This window comes from Calidris pugnax, unplaced genomic scaffold, assembly GCF_001431845.1.
Source record: "Calidris pugnax isolate Ruff unplaced genomic scaffold, ASM143184v1 scaffold39, whole genome shotgun sequence".
NCBI lineage: Eukaryota > Metazoa > Chordata > Aves > Charadriiformes > Scolopacidae > Calidris > Calidris pugnax.
In genome coordinates, this window is record NW_015090828.1 from 10,015 (window position 1) to 25,867 (window position 15,853).

The following is a 15,853-nucleotide window of genomic DNA, read 5'->3' on the forward strand; positions in this document are numbered from 1 at the left end:
CATTGACTAATTGATTTGTTGCTGTTCTAATCCTGTTCTAACATCTAATCCTTTTCGGCACTGTGACCGTTTCTCCCTGTAGGTCCTTATGTCACTCTTGGCTCTCTTAAATAATACTTCTGGCCTCTCTTTTGGATTAATACATTGGTCATGATTTCACCTTGGGCTGAAAGCACAGACCTTGCTTGTTCTGTGCATGACTTGGATGAGTAGAGCTGTCTGGAGGAATAAAAAGCAGCCCTAGGAAAAGAAGAGCTTGTTCTGGGCTCTCCAGCACGCACTCGCAGGGAGACTGCTCCTTCTGCCCCAGTGTCTGCAGTCCGCTGGGAGAGGCTTCGTCCTTTACTGTCATCTCTGGGTTTTGACGCAATGTCTAGTAAAGCCACCAGCGTTTTATTTATGGCAGTTAAGCTGATGAGAAACATCCCACGGAGGGGAACAGGAGCAGGGCAGCTACATGGGGATGGCAAGGACTTGTCACCAGGGTGAACTAAGAGCTGGGATGGCTTCCTTTTGGGAGAAGGGTGGTGTGGAAGCCTTCTCCAATCTGAGGCAGCCCCAGGCCTGCTGTCCAGAGAGAAGGAGCCCGCACCGAAGGCGAAAGATAACTTCATTAAATTATTCACCCCCCATTTGAATTAAAGAAAGGTGGATGGGTTTGTGGCGGCAGCGGGGGCTTCGCCGGGAGACGCTTTGGCTCCTTTGGTGGGGCGAGACCTCATTATGTCAGTCTCTGCTGGCCTTCCCCCAGGTGTGGTTCCAGAACAGGAGAGCCCGGCAGCTCAACCACAAGAAGAGCGAAGCCGCCGCCGCCTACCGCAAGCCGGCCTGTGGCAAGCAGAAACCGGCCCGCTGCCTCCCCGGGTCCCGCACGACGGGGCACGGTCTCGGGCCGGAGCGGAGCCTCCTCCAGCCGCAGCCCGGCCTGCCAGGAGGACAGCAGGGTTACACCGCTCAGCCCTACGCCAGGCTGGAAACTCATTTCAGGAGCTTGGATAACACCTTTGGAGCCCCGGGTCAGAGCTGGGGTCAGAGCCCGGCTCACTTGGGTCTGGACTGCCTGGGGAAGGGGGTGCCGCTGGGGGTGGGGGGTGTGGGATGTGCCCCCCAGCTCTCGCTGCCGGTGCAGCAGGAGTATCCCTGTCTGAAGAAATCTTTCCCCGAAAGCTACTACTCTGACGCAGATGTTTTCCAGTCTTGTATAGAAGATCACCAGTACCTGGCAGCTAAAGAGAACATGTGCAGGAGGCCTGTCTTAAACTACTTAAGTGGTAACCAGGGCCTGGGCGATGAGAACTGTTTGTATATCAAGTCAAACCCTTCTCCCTTTGGGAAGGGCTCCACTTTCAGTTATGGTGAAGGAGAATCTAAGCTTGAGCTCGAGCAGATGAGGCACAGTCCACCTCTGGTTGCAGCTAGTCAGGCTAGTCCTCCTTTGGTACTTCCAAAACATGAAGGGGGGTATCAGGGGACACTGTCCACTCCAGCCCCATCGTACGGGCAGCAGCTGCTGGAGACAGTAAATAACTATGACCCTCATTGGCTGGGTGTGAGAAATGAATTCTTGGGAACTGGGTTAGATTCGCTCTTTGAGAATGAGCAAAATGGGGAACAAGGTGGGCCAAAAAGTTACCTTTTTGCTTTTGGTGGCCAGAGTTCCACCTGTCACACATGAAACTGACAGCGAGTCTGCTTGCCCGATGAAAAATGAATGTGGGTTTGTTTGTTTTTTTTAATTCGATTGGCAGCGTTGTCCAAATTGGCTAGAAGTTTTGCAGGTGTAAGTGTGGAGTGCTTGCCCTGAGTTCTGTGGGCTGTCTGGAGGGGGAAGGAAGATCAGTGAGGTTAGCGAGGGCTATAGGAGAGCCTGCTGAAGGTGTGCTGCCCCTCGCCCCGTCCGACGGGAGCTGTCACCAGGCTGCTTGCAGTGTCCCTGCACGCTTTTGGTTATGGGCAGCCTCCCGTTAACTTGCACATACAGACTCCTCTTCTTCACAGGTACATGGGTATTGATGATTTACTCTTCCTGTGTTCAGTCTGTGCTGGATTAATTCTGCCAGGAAGCTGGGGACATCGGTTTTGTGGCCTTACAGCACTGACTTTTGTTTCTATGCTGGTCGGAATTCACTTTAAAAAAAAAAAAATGTAGAAAACAGACTTATTTATAGCTTTTAGTGGAGAAAGCATTAATATGAGAGGGGAACAAGCATGGGGAAAGCAGCCTTGGTGGTGGCAGGGGACAGGTCACTGGGTGTGTTTGCGTTTCAGGTGTGCTCCTGATAAAGAACACTGCTGATTTTTTCCTAGACACTTAATGTATAGTGTTTTTATTTAAAAATGACCATATGTGTAGCCTTTTAAAAGGCAATATTTTTGTGATTTCCTTTTGTATATATTTTTTTTCAAATTGTAATTTTCTATTTGTGAAATGAAGGTTTTTCTACCAGGGTGATAATGAACTTGTAGAACTGCACTCACGGGGGAAAAAAAAAAAGTAATTGTGTTCCATCTTTGCATTTGCACATTGAGCCTATTTTTAGACTTCTCGGGAGCCATGGCTGTCTGGAAGACCACTGTAATCTTGGAAATGTTTTTCATGTGTCTCTCTGGAGAGCTGCTATGGTTGTGTCTTAAAGCAATACTGGCCCTAGGATGCTGAAAAGTATATGTGCAAATCCTTTCTTATGTTTAAATTGTGGCTCTGGAATATTTTAAGTATGCCTAGATTTTAACACATTATTAACTTATTGTTTATAGAACAAAAAATGTAATAAAAGTAAAACTTTAAACACAGACCATTATTTTATTAATAAAGTTAATATCTCTGTGAAGAAGCTGTCTATTGAGATGTGTACGCAAGAAGTCCAAGAAGATTAGTCCTGACTTGTGTCAGGAATGTTTAGCTGTGGCTGTGAAGAAGCTGTTTAACTTTTCTGCCTTGATCTCCAGCACTGGAACACGCTGCTGTATTACAGAAGAACCGTAGCTTCAGACAGTAGCTGTGAGGCACTTTGAACACAAAAAAGTTGTATCTTAGACCCAAGTACAAGGTGATGATTGTATTTATGATTTTAAGCCAGTAAACTTTTTTTAAAACTCTGCGTTAAGGCTTAGTTCTTTGTTTCCATACACCCTCTCCCTCATAAACCCAGCTTGATGAGAAGTGAGAGTTGTTCCCAGGCACAGAGAGAATTTAGCCGTGGGGTTTACAGTCAGCCCGGGCCTACTCCACTGCTTGGCCTTTTCAGGTCCTGCTTTTGTGGGACGACCTTTCTCCTCAGCCTCCTCCTCCAGCAGCAGGACCGGGGTGACACCAGCACGGCAGGGACAGCAGTTCACCACCCGGACACCCCTTTAGCAGCTCTGCTCCTCGCCGTTTCTTGGCGTTGAGGCAAATCACCCCGGAGAAGAGGGCTTTTCACTTCATTAAGCAGGGCTTGTACCTGTAATAACTTCAGGAGGCCTGGCCTCAAGGGCCGGAGATGACAACAGCTCACTTCTCACCTGCGGCACCCCGACCCCGGCCTGCCCGGCACCTCCTTAAGGGGGGTGGGCTTGGTATCTGAAAAAAGCCCCCACCGAAGTACATTTCAAGTTGGTGGCACTGGAAAGCCCTTCACAAGACTCTCTCCCTGACATCTTTGCCCTGCCGTGGGCCCTGGCAAGGTTTTCTTTTCCACGCTGGCTCCTGGGGCTGCCCCCCTCCTCTGTCTCTGTGGGGCTGTGGGGCCGGTACCGCCGGGGGCTGCCGCGGGCCCTCACCGCTCCGCCGGCAAAGCCATTCACTCACAGCTGGGGCTCCCGGCTCCCCAGTGCCCCGGCACCCCGAACCCCGCGGAGGGGGTGGACGCCTCCCCGCCCCGTCGGGCCGCGGCCGTGTGTGCCGGCAATAGGGCTCCGCCGCTTCCCCCGGAACTCCGGCCACAGCCGCTTTGTTTCCGTGGGGGCCGCCATCGCGGGCGGGTCGGTGCGGCTCCACGCGGGCCCGGCGGCGGGACAGGGCAGGAGCCAGGTAGGTGGCGGCGGCGGTGGGGGAACTCTCTTCGTTCTCCTCAGGGGGTGTGGGGCTGGCCCGCCCGTCAGCTCCTTCTCCTCCTGGCCTTGGAAGTCGGCTCTGCCCGGAGTAAAGCAGCGGTCCCCTCCCCAGCCCCTCCGGGTGCAGGCTGCCGGCCTGCGTGGAGACCCGGCCTGGGCCCGGCTCCGGGGCAGGGGTGGCCGGAGCGCAGGGTCTTGGGGCTGCCAGGAGAGCTGCTTTACCCCGGCCTGGGGCTGCCTTACCCCGGCCTGGGGCTGCCAGGAGGGCTGCCTTACCCCGGGGAGGGCCTCGGTGCTTTCCATGTGCATCTAGGCAGGATGTAAATTGGCTGTTCTTCCAGAGATGGTCAAGTCATATTCGCCCAGTGCACTGTATTAATCTCTTCTCCCAAGGGAATAATGACAGGACCAGAGGAAATGGCCTGAAGTTGCGGCAGGGGAGGTTTAGATCAGATATTGGGAAGAATTGCTTTACTGAGAGAGCGGTCAGGCACTGGAGCAGCCTACCCAGTGAGGTGGTGGAGTTGCCATCCCTGGAGGTATTTAAGAGATGTGTAGACATGGCACTTCAGGGTATGCTGTAGTGCCCAAGACTGTTGGTTTGTGTCTGTTTGTAATTTGTTTGTGTGTGGTTTTTTTTTTAGTTTGTTTTGGTGGGTTTTTTTGTTTTTGGTTTTTTTTGTGGTTGGACTTGATGATCTCAAAGGTCCCTTCCAACCACGAGGATTCTGTCATTCAGGTGTGCTCTGTGTGTGTTGCGTGTGCTAACTGTGTTTCCATCCCATGTCAGCTGTCACAGTGTCACACAGAGGCAATCTGCTCTATACTGGCTGTAAGCAGTTGTTGAAAAAGTAAGATGGAGGAAAAGGAGAAGAAGAAGCATCGAGCAAAGCACAGCGGGCCGAAGGCGGAGAAGAAAAGGAAACGTTACCTCAATGAGTTAGGAATAGGAGATGAGGAGAATGCACGGAAGAGAAACCCCAAAGCCTTTACGGTCCAGTCCGCTGTGCGGATGGCCAGGACTTTCCATAGGTAAGAAATGGGAGTTGGTTGCAGAGCATGTGGGGTCGGCTGGAAGGGTAGGTGTTGGCTGGGGTTCCTTTGTGTAGAAATATACGAAGTGTAATTTTCACTGGTGTGCTCGCATTGCTTTCCCCATTCACCAGGTGGTGTTGTAGTTGATGCCTGTGTCAGAAGTGTGATGCTTTCTGCATCTGTGTTACGTGGTTCAGCTGCGTTAGTCTCAATGCGAAAAAAATGTGTATAGCTCCGTAGGCTTCGTGGGAGTTCCACATACATATTCCTGTCTGGGCTCTTGGTGAACCTTTGTGTCCAAGCTTTTGCAAATACTGAAGACTAAACATTACTGTCTTTAAGTTCTTCTGTTTATTCATTGCAAATTTCTTCTCAGAACTCAGGATTTGAAGACTAAAAAACATCACATCCCTGTGGTTGACCGTACTCCTTTGGAGCCACCTCCTGTGGTGGTGGTTGTGGTTGGCCCTCCCAAGGTTGGGAAGAGCACCGTAATAAAATGTCTTATTAAGAACTTCACAAGGCAAAAGCTGGTTGAAATCCGGGGTCCTGTTACCATCGTTTCAGGTGAGAACAAAGATATGAGAAATGGACGTGCTAATTTTGCATTCCTTATTTGTCCTGCTTTTAGAGTTAGAATGTGTTCGTACAGTTTTTGTCATGTTGAAGAAATCATTTGAATGTGTTATCAAGCATAGTTATTAACAGTAAAGGACTAGTGGGATTGAGGCTTTTGGGGGACTTGTCCCTCTAAACTTGATTACCACCCTGCTCAGATCCTAATTCTGGTGTTTTTCACTTCTATGGGTTTTTTTTGCAGTTTATTCCATCCCCCCAAACTTTTCCACTGGGTTCTGTTTTCCCTTTTGAACTGTTTTTCTCTGGCTTCATTCTAATCTCTACATGCATTTCCTGTTCTTTCAGGTTCCCTGTCCTATAATCCCATCTTTGTGTCCCTTTCTTTCTTAAGCCAATAATTAATTTGCCTTGCCATTTCCAGTTGCTTTTCTCCACCTCAGCCCCCTGTCTGTTCCTTTTTCTTTTTGTTATATTTTCAGTCTCGGTTTCCACTTGTCTTAGTCTGTTCCCTTCATCCTTTTCCCTGAATATTACCAGGGGGATCACTGAGGTTCTAGGAGGAGCACAGCCCAGAGCAGCTCAAGGAACCAATTTATAAGGGAGAACTTGCTTGGGCACAGATAACAAACCAAACACAGATGTTTGGTGCAGGTAGACTCTTTGGAGACTGTAAATCCTAAGTCTCGATTTTGCAAGGAATAATTGACAAATAAGGGAAAATAAAAATGGAAAGGAAGATTGATGTGTTAAATTGGATTTCCTCATTGGTCTACTGGGACTCAAGGGCTGAATTTTGCAATTGATAACCTGAAGATAAAAAACATGATACCCATTGTCTATAGTTGTTTAAAGATGTTATTGCTGTTGTCTAAAGTCCAGTTAGCAAACTCCAGTTAGTCAAGCCAAGTTAACAGGAGGTACATTTTTCTCATTTGGATGCATGTTAAGGAATTTTTAAATATGTAAATCTCTATTTTTTAAAGGCGAAACCAGTGTATTTTTCCCAAGAATATCAAAAGAACAAAAAATATGTGGTAAAATAAAATCCACAGTATTAACTCTGGGGCAATAAAGATAAAAGAAGCAGAGATTTTATTTTTTTCCCCAAAGTAAAACAAACATTTTTTGTGCTATTAGCATATTTTTTTTTTTGGAAAAGACCAAACAACTCCTTTGAAAACATGTACTCAACCTCATAATTTTAAACCAAAAAGTTATAATGTAGCAAAATTGTAAAAATTTGACAACAGGCACTTCTACAGTGGTGCATGTTGGATGATCTATATGCTAGACAAGAATTTGAGTCCCAGATACTCCTTAGGAACTTAAGGAATGTGACCTGGAAAGAAAACAGTGGACTAATTTGCTCCCTCTGTTTCAATTTTTGATTTTTATTTCTGTTTTCAGGTAAAAAACGCAGGCTAACTATTATTGAATGTGGGTGTGACATTAACACAATGATAGACCTGGCTAAAGTCGCCGATTTGGTAAGTTAACGATGGCACATGATTTCTACTATAATTTATATTGAAAATACTACTACTAAATCAGGCACCAGTGTCTGATTTTTCTACCCGTGGTTATCAAAGGCAAAACTCTCTTTGATTTCAGAGAGAACAGGACGAAGCTCTACAATAAACCTAATATTCCCCTAGGACTTTCCTTACGCTGGGGGAATAAAGTGTGTGGTGGTGGGGAACTTAATTGCTAATGCAGCTGGTAAACTTTCAATGTAAGAGCTTAGATGCAGCCAAGGTGACAAAGTGACCTTTCATTAAGGGATTTGGTCAGACCATGTAAAATCTGAAAATGTTTTTTTAGGCAAGAAGTTTTCAACTAATGTATAAAGTAGAAATATGTATTAGTTTACTGGTTGGTTTTATTTGCTGCACTGTGATGTTTGCGTCTGTGAAGATCACTGTGTAGGGATACAGCTGATTTCAGTGGAGTGTGGTCACCATTGTAATTTACTTGTAAGTTTTGGTTCGGTGGATTATGTCAACTGATCTTGAGGACCCAATGCACGATCCGTTTGTCTGTTTAGAATTTTACTTTACGTGTGGATTTGAGTAATTATTCATAGCCAATTAGCATTTGGGATCCTTGTCTAAATATTAATTCTCTAAATACATGCAGGCACTAGTCCAGATATTGTTCTGCCTGCGTGTTTTCTACTTGAGGAAGGGAGATGTGTTAAAAAATACAGAATTTTTTTGTTAGTAGATGTGATGGATGTTTGAGATTCTGCATGTAGTGATGCTGAGAATCTCTTTTGTTTTTATTGTGAGGAGGCTGAGATCACATAGTTACTTGCAGATCTCTTGTCATCAGTTCCCATGTGTTTTAAGTTCTTAATTGCTGAGGCCTTAATATGACTTTGCTTCCATTTTCATGTGAGTGTTGGGTGCTGCTTTCCTTGTCAGTGTGTTTTTTCAAGATTTTGGTTTCAAATAAGTTTATGACTTTAAAGGTATAGTCTTTGAAAGTATCTCACGTGGGCACCATGGTATTGTTATAGTGAAATGCTGATGTTGTGTTTTCAGGTTCTTATGCTTATTGATGCCAGCTTTGGATTTGAGATGGAAACATTCGAATTCCTGAACATTTGTCAGGTACACGGCTTTCCCAAAATTATGGGAGTTCTCACCCATCTGGATACGTTCAAGAACAACAAACAATTAAAGAAGACTAAAAAGAAGTTAAAGCACAGATTCTGGACTGAAGTGTATCCGGTATGACACTCAACAGTCATTTTTCCATATATTTTGCACTGTGGAAGCTAAATTAACAGTGGGGCAATACTTAAATGTTTATTATGTTCTTACATCTTTTAAATAATTCTATAAATGGACAGTGCTGGTGTTGCATCAGGTTGTCTAATCTTCCTTCTATTTGCTAAAATACTTGTGTAATTATTCTGTGTCCCAGTGTGACTACCCACTGCACATGTGATACCAGTAAAAAGGTCTGTTACACAGGTGCTGTGCAGGGAGGATCTGCCTGTAGGTCTGAGAGACAAAATAACCTTTTACCAGCTTTTCTGGGTGGGAATTGTTTTCCCCTAAGACTTAGGGGGCAATTTTCATTATGAAGTATAGTAGTTAGTTTGATCTTTTGGAGCCAGTTGTAACCTGCAACTTCCATTTATGATTTTCAATTTAGAACCATGTTGCCTTTTTTAGTTTTGTAGGTGTGAAATTGATGTTTAACGTTTTTATGTCTTTTTAATGTGTTTAGGGTGCTAAGCTGTTTTACCTGTCTGGGATGGTTCACGGAGAATATCAAAAGCAGGAAATTCACAATTTGGGGCGGTTTATCTCAGTTATGAAATTCCGACCTCTTACTTGGCAAACGTCTCACCCGTATGTTCTTGCAGACAGGTGTGTGCTCTTCTCTGTTCTTCAATCTCAGCACAGACAGCAGCACCTTGCTGTGTAAAAAGAAATATATAATATTAGAGCCAGTCAGCTCCATGTGTGAATGGGTATTTAGTGTTATCTAAGTGGCTCTGGGGAAATGAAAGCTTACTCTTCAGGTTTGTGCCAGTAACTGTAGCCGTTCAGTTTCATGGTACATTGTAAATACTCGTGAAACACACACACACACACATAACACACACAGTACCCTTTTTCAAAAGATACTAATAGGAATGCTGGATGTTCTAACTTTTTTTTTTTTTTGCGTAGAATGGAAGAGTTGACAAACCCAGAAGACATTAGACTCAATCCCAAATGTGACAGGAAGATATCACTTTATGGATACTTGAGAGGAGCACACCTGAAAAACAAAAGTCAAATTCATATGCCAGGTAATCTATTAGATACTTAAAACTGTTTGTATGCTGATCTGTGAATAACAACACAGCCACTGTTATTTTTATTGTGGAATGATTTGTATCTTTAAACTGTACATTGTAGAATAGATTTTTAGCCTTTCTAAATGCATTTTATGCTTTTGGAAATTATTTTTGGAAAAATAAATCCTTGTAAATAGTTTTGCTTTTAATTGTGCGGTTTTGTTGCAATATTGGCAGTTTTTCAAAGGTGTTTCACTTTAAAAAGGTGCTTGAAGTGCAAAATGCACCAGCCCTAATAGTGAAATTAAATCTGGCTTATGTAAAATTTCTCATATTCATTGAATAAATTTAATATTTTAAGTGAGTGATTTAAAAGCTTAAATTCAGAAATATTTTAATAAATTTACAGACCTACTCAGAAAAGTAAGTTGCTAGTTTTCTTATTTAAAAACCAGCAAACAAACCCAAAGCTTTGCAGAATTGTGGTGAACTTAACGTGTGCTTCTCTGAGTTCAGTGGTAAGGCAGAAGAGCTGGATGTTCGATACAGAGCTTGCTTTGATAAGTCACTGAGTGCTGCAGTGTTTTGTGGTGTTTTGGTTTTTTTTAATATCTTCAAATTTCAGAATCAAAACCTTGTGAAAACCTTATTGCTTGCCTTTCTCTCACCCCAGGTGTAGGAGATTTTACTGTGAGTGATGTGAGTTTCCTACCAGACCCCTGTGCTCTGCCTGAACAGCAGAAGAAGCGTTCTTTAAATGAGAAAGAGAAGTTAGTCTATGCCCCGCTTTCAGGAGTGGGGGGCATTGTATATGATAAAGATGCTGTTTATATTGACCTTGGTGGAAGCCATGCTCATGAAAAAGAAGAGGTAAGGCAATGCTGTTAGTGATTTGAATTCCTTGCAAAATGTAGTTTTTATCCTTAGAGTAAAAATAAGTGCCTAAAAAATAAGCTTCTTCAAAATTATCAATCGTTATATATCTGTTGTGGGTAATTTCTTTTTTTCCTCTATTGATTTCAGAGGAGGGATATTTTTATCTCTTTGTAAAACATTGTGCAAAACGTTTGAAGGATCAGTTAATAATAATTCCCTAAGTATAGTTTCATAAACTTTCCAAACATTGACTTAAGATTTACAAAAACTCCCGGTACTAAGATATTACCAGTCTTATTTTGCAGGGTAGGGTGGTTGTGGGAGAACACTTACAGGATTTGACTGGTCCAAGGGAGAGGTGGAAAAGACTTGAGTTACAGATTGATTTCAGCTGTTTTCCTCTGTATTGTGCTAGATGTTAAATATATTTGGGTCTATGATAATGTGTGCTTGCTGATATTTACTGTAGTGGTTGCAATAGTGGTTGCATACTCTGCAGGAGGCCCTGTTTAATTTTTCTTGTATTAATATTGTATGCATTCTTGAAACATGAAGAGGGGAAGGAAGACCTTACTATTCTGAGAAAACATTTATTTAAAATGCTTTGGAATTTTTTCTTGCATATGCAGGTTTCTACTGTTTTAGGCAGATTGATGACTCTCTTAGTTGTTCATTAGACATTTGTTTATTCATTTTAATTGAAATGTGAAAAATCTTGGCTTTCCAGGAGGAAGTGAGACCAAATCACGAACTAGTTCAGAGCCTCATCTCCACACATTCAGCCATTGATGTTAAGATGGCGTCAAGCAAAGTCTCTCTATTCATGGACTCTAGACCCTTGGGTTCAGAAGATGTAGGACAAGAGTAAGTTTTAAATGCTGAGCAGCGTTTGAGTATGAATGAATGTCTAATTTCAGGCTCTAATACAGCACAGTTATTGGAATGGCTTATTGCCTAATTTTTCCTTTTCTGAGACTTCTCATATGCCACATGTTTTTTGAGATAGGAATAATTGATACTAGAAAAGTTTTGCAACCAGTGTAGTCCTATCTTCCAGGAATTCCTTGCTGATGTAGCCGTACGTAACACATTTCTGGTTTTCATCAGAGTTTTTGAGAATGGAAGCATTAATATTCAGTAAAATTCATTGTATAACCTATGTTCATTTCATGGAAAATGAAGAAATTTCTCGGAATTATTTAAGGCTATAGCATAGGGTGTATTCTTGAATTAAAAGGAATTCTGTACATCAGCTCTATTGCCCTTTAAATGTTCTCCATAACCTCACTTTGGTTTTTTTTTGTTTGTTTGTTTGTTTTTTTTTAATTAAAAATGTTTTTAATATTCATTGTTTCATTAACATCTCCTTGCACTTTATTATCTTACCCCAAATGTGATTTTTGGGGAAAACAGGTTTGTGATGCCAAAAGAAGAGAGACAGATTGATTTGAAGACTGGAAGAGTTCGTCGGAAGGCAGTGTTTGAAGAAGAAGAAGAGAAAGAAAATGATGATGCGGTAAGTGATGAGGAAGATGAAGAAGAAGCAGCAGCAATGTCTGAGGATGGAAGTGATGGCGATGATGAAGACGATGCTGAGGAAGAAAGTGACAGAGAGCTAATAGAGGAAGAGATGCATGTTGGGAGAGCCAAACGTCTGAAAACAGAGCTGGCTAAAGAAGAAGCTGTGAATGAGCTGCCAGCGTTTGCAGACAGTGATGATGATCTAGAGATGAGTTCTGAAGGAGAAGGAGGAGAAACTGCCCCTGAAGAGAATGAGATGGAGGAAGATGATGATAATGGGGAGGAGGAGGAAGATGATGATGAGCAAAGGACTTATGAAAATGAAAGCTCAGATAGTGAATTTGAGGTTGCAAGCAAAAAAGTAGCTGAATCTAAGCAGTGTGAAATAAATAGTAAAGGTACAGAAAGGAGACCACAAATCTCAGATCACAGACTGAAAAGAAAATCAGTGCTTACTACAGATTCAGGAAACTGCACAGCAGAAGAGGCATCAGAATCTGAGGCTGAAAGCTCTTCCCTCGATGAGGGTGATGATGAAGAAGGATCACGTGATGAATTAGAAGTTGAAGAGTCAAAGAAGAAGGGATTTCCACACACTCAAGCAAAGAAAACTGATAGTATTAGCCAGACTAAACGGAAAGCTGTAGAAACTGAGGACGATGATGTGGAGAATCTACTGAAAGAGGAAGAGGAGTACGAAGAAAAAATAGATCTTTCTGCTGACACGACAGGTAGACTATAAATGTTAAGAACTTTTACTGTCTATTTTTAATTGGGTTCATTGTTAAAGAATATTATAATTAGTAAATACTATATAATGTTGCCCGTCCACATATATATATGTAGTTGTTAAGTGGCAAACTTCAAGTTAGGAACCTGAGATTATCTGCTATTAAGCCTTTGATTTGCAATGTAGTATTTAGGTCTTAGGTTTCCTTCCTCTGAAATGGAGGTGATTCATTTTATAAACTTCATTGATTCTGCAGACATTTCCCTAAAACTTTGATCTTTTGGGCTATGTGTGTAAAACAAATTATGATGCTCTATTACATTTAGAAAGAATAAAACATTATTAAGGGAACATTGCTAAAACGTATTAATTACTCACTGAGCACTGGAACAGGTTGCCCAGAGAAGTTGTGGAATCTCCATCCTTGGAGGTTTTCACAAGCCATTTGGACATGGTGCTGGGCAACCTGCTCTAGATGACACTGCTTGGGCAGTGGGGCTGGGCAAGATGACCTCCAGAAGTCCCTTCAACCTCAACCATTCTGCCAGTCTGTGAAGATGACATGTATCAGTATGTAAATCATAAAATCTGTTACTATTGCTAATAAAATTATCGTAAAATTAGGACTCATCAGAAAAAAAATAATCAGTGATCGAATTTGTAGCCACAACTGATGTTTCTGTGTATATGTATGGAGTATGAAAAAAAGAAACCGTGGGTTGTGTCTGCATTTCTTAAGCCTGTTGTTGTCGTGTCCTTATTTAAATTATTTGTGTACCTCCTAATTCTTGTTCTTTTTTGGAGGCAGAATGCAATTTTTTTTTTTGCTTTTTAGGTGCACTTAAGTGGAAAGAGGACCTTACACAGAAGGCAGCTGAGGCCTTTCTAAGACAACAACGTTCAACACCCAATCTCCGTAAACTCGTATATGGAACAGGTACAAATCTGTTTGGAAACTTATACTAATAACTTCATATATGGTAGCTTTTATCTGTTACCAAGTTTACAACTCCAAATCTTTGAGCACTGTCTTTTGGTGGGAGGCTTGAGGACATTTGATTGACTCTACTAATTGCTGATACTCATTTTCACTAGTAATTGTAATAAAGACAGTTTGCACTTTTCCAATAAAAAGCATTTTAAGCTCATTTTCCAGACTATTCAATTGTTACTCATGTTTTCTGATACAGCTATTTCCTCCCAGACAGTTTGGTCATTTTTGTAATTATGCAAATCCATTGTGGCAATTGGGGTGTTTCATAAAGGGATGTCGTTTGTTGGCTGATTTCAGGAATTTTTGTCTCACAATGACTGAGTGGAATATTCTCTCAGATATTACTTAATGCTATTGTGTCTGTAATAAGGGTGTTTGACAAGGGAAAAAAAAAAAAAAAGCTGTTGCCTTGAAAGGAAGACAAAATTACCATTTATGTAATTCATCCTGTTTAATTCACAACTTTGCCAGTAGCAGTCTGAGTGTAGAAAGCTCATCATGCAGAACCTCTGTAGAACACAATGAGAATTCGGCTTTTGTAAAATTTCCACAGTGCAGGAGCAGGAAGATTTGCTGACAGATTCTCAAGTCTGGTATTCTTGATTTACCTACTAGCTTGATGCTGTTCCTAGAGATCGTTTTGGTATCGTTTCTATTTATGATAGTGAATTAACATCCTGTGTTTACTTATTGGGCAATATTTTTTCAGACGATTCCAGTTATGCAAATAGAACCAGATTTCAGGTTGTTCAAAGTAATTCAAACCAGTGGAATTTGTGAAATGAATTACATGTTTCCATATAGAACATCTATAGAACTGAAGTTCGTGATAATCACAGTATATACTATCTCCTGGTTGCTGCTCACTTTATTTTGTTCTTGTTAGGATATTAATTTAATTCTTACACTGCATCGGTGTACCTTTTTCCTCAGTCGTTTATATTTAAAACTATTTTTAGTTTGCATCTCTTTTTTCCCCTCAAACTACTGTAGGTTTTGTGAAATGTAAGGCAGAAGAGAGGTTGTTGCTAAATGTGATCCATGTACTGTGGGGAAAATAATCACAGCTTGTACATTTCATTTAGCTGTCGAGGATGAGGACCATGAGAGTGAGGATGCAGGTGATGAACTTGGAGGTTTGTTTCGTGTCAGCCGTCCAGACAAGGCATCCAAACAGAAGGCTAATGCTCTTGACTGCTCCAAATTTCTGGTAGAAAAGCCGCAAGATTGGGATTTAGAAGAGGTAATACCACTGGATAACTGCTTCTGCATATCCTATACTGGTAATATCCTCACTGTGTCTCATAAAGTACCTCTGAGCTGTGATTGAAACAGGCCTATGGGAGCTGTTGCCAGAGTGTGTTATATCTTCTGCTACTTGCTGTCATTAGAAGTATTTACTGGCTAACAAATTCCGTTGTCTGTTCTTATAGGAATGGAAAGTTAGAAGTTAATTTAATGCTTGGCTGTCTTGACTACTTGGTGGATAATAGTTCACTATTTATTTAGCAAAAAGTAAAATCAGGGGAATTGTGAATAAAAATATGATGTAGGGTAGAGACCTTGTTAGTGTAAAGACCTTTGAGCAAGAGTGGAGTTGATTTCACCTTCCTGTTTTTGCTGAGGCATTGTGTAGCTTTGGTAGTGGTGTCTCGACATGGAGCTGTGGGTGAGAGTATCAGGTTGTCTCTGAGTTGGTATCTCTGGTGGAGGAGGGGGGAACATACTGGAGAATGATTCTGTTGCTGACAAGCTGTAACTGTACAAGGCAATGACTCTGTTATTTTGCAGGTTATGAGCAGTATTCGAGACTGCTTTGTTACTGGAAAGTGGGAAGATGATAAAGATGCAGCAAAGTTGTTGGAGGAAGATGGTATGTGTAAGACTTATAAAAATGATTACTGTACAGAGGATTTTAAGGAAAAGTATGACTTTGTAGTTAGATATTTAGAATGTTTTGCATTAGTGATATGCTTGCAAATTGAATTTTCAAAGTATTACATGAAGTATTATACAGCTACTAATATAATTAAACATTGCTGTAAATCTCTGTACAAACAGTACACAAGTAGCACATTCTGAAAACTTACTCCCTGAAAATAGGGCTTATAAATTCCACTGGGTTCTGTTTTCCCTTTTGAACTGTTTTTCTCTGGCTTCATTCTAATCTCTACATGCATTTCCTGTTCTTTCAGGTTCCCTGTCCTATAATCCCATCTTTGTGTCCCTTTCTTTCTTAAGCCAATAATTAATTTGCCTTGCCATTTCCAGTTGCTTTTCTCCACCT

General features: G+C 41.9%; 1 protein-coding gene across 1 annotated transcript; it reads left to right on the forward strand.

Moving 5' to 3' along the window:
• The first annotated feature begins 3,947 nt into the window (after positions 1 to 3,947).
• LOC106887004 (ribosome biogenesis protein BMS1 homolog) lies at positions 3,948 to 15,777 on the forward strand. Its single transcript, XM_014940343.1, has 14 exons — positions 3,948 to 4,012; positions 4,826 to 5,067; positions 5,447 to 5,637; positions 7,057 to 7,136; positions 8,193 to 8,381; positions 8,887 to 9,029; positions 9,336 to 9,457; positions 10,119 to 10,315; positions 11,049 to 11,185; positions 11,735 to 12,573; positions 13,408 to 13,509; positions 14,652 to 14,809; positions 15,358 to 15,491; positions 15,762 to 15,777. Exons 2-14 carry the CDS (start codon positions 4,892 to 4,894, stop codon positions 15,775 to 15,777), a joined length of 2,484 nt encoding a protein of 827 aa, XP_014795829.1. The 5' UTR covers positions 3,948 to 4,012; positions 4,826 to 4,891.
• The last annotated feature ends 76 nt before the right edge of the window (positions 15,778 to 15,853 follow it).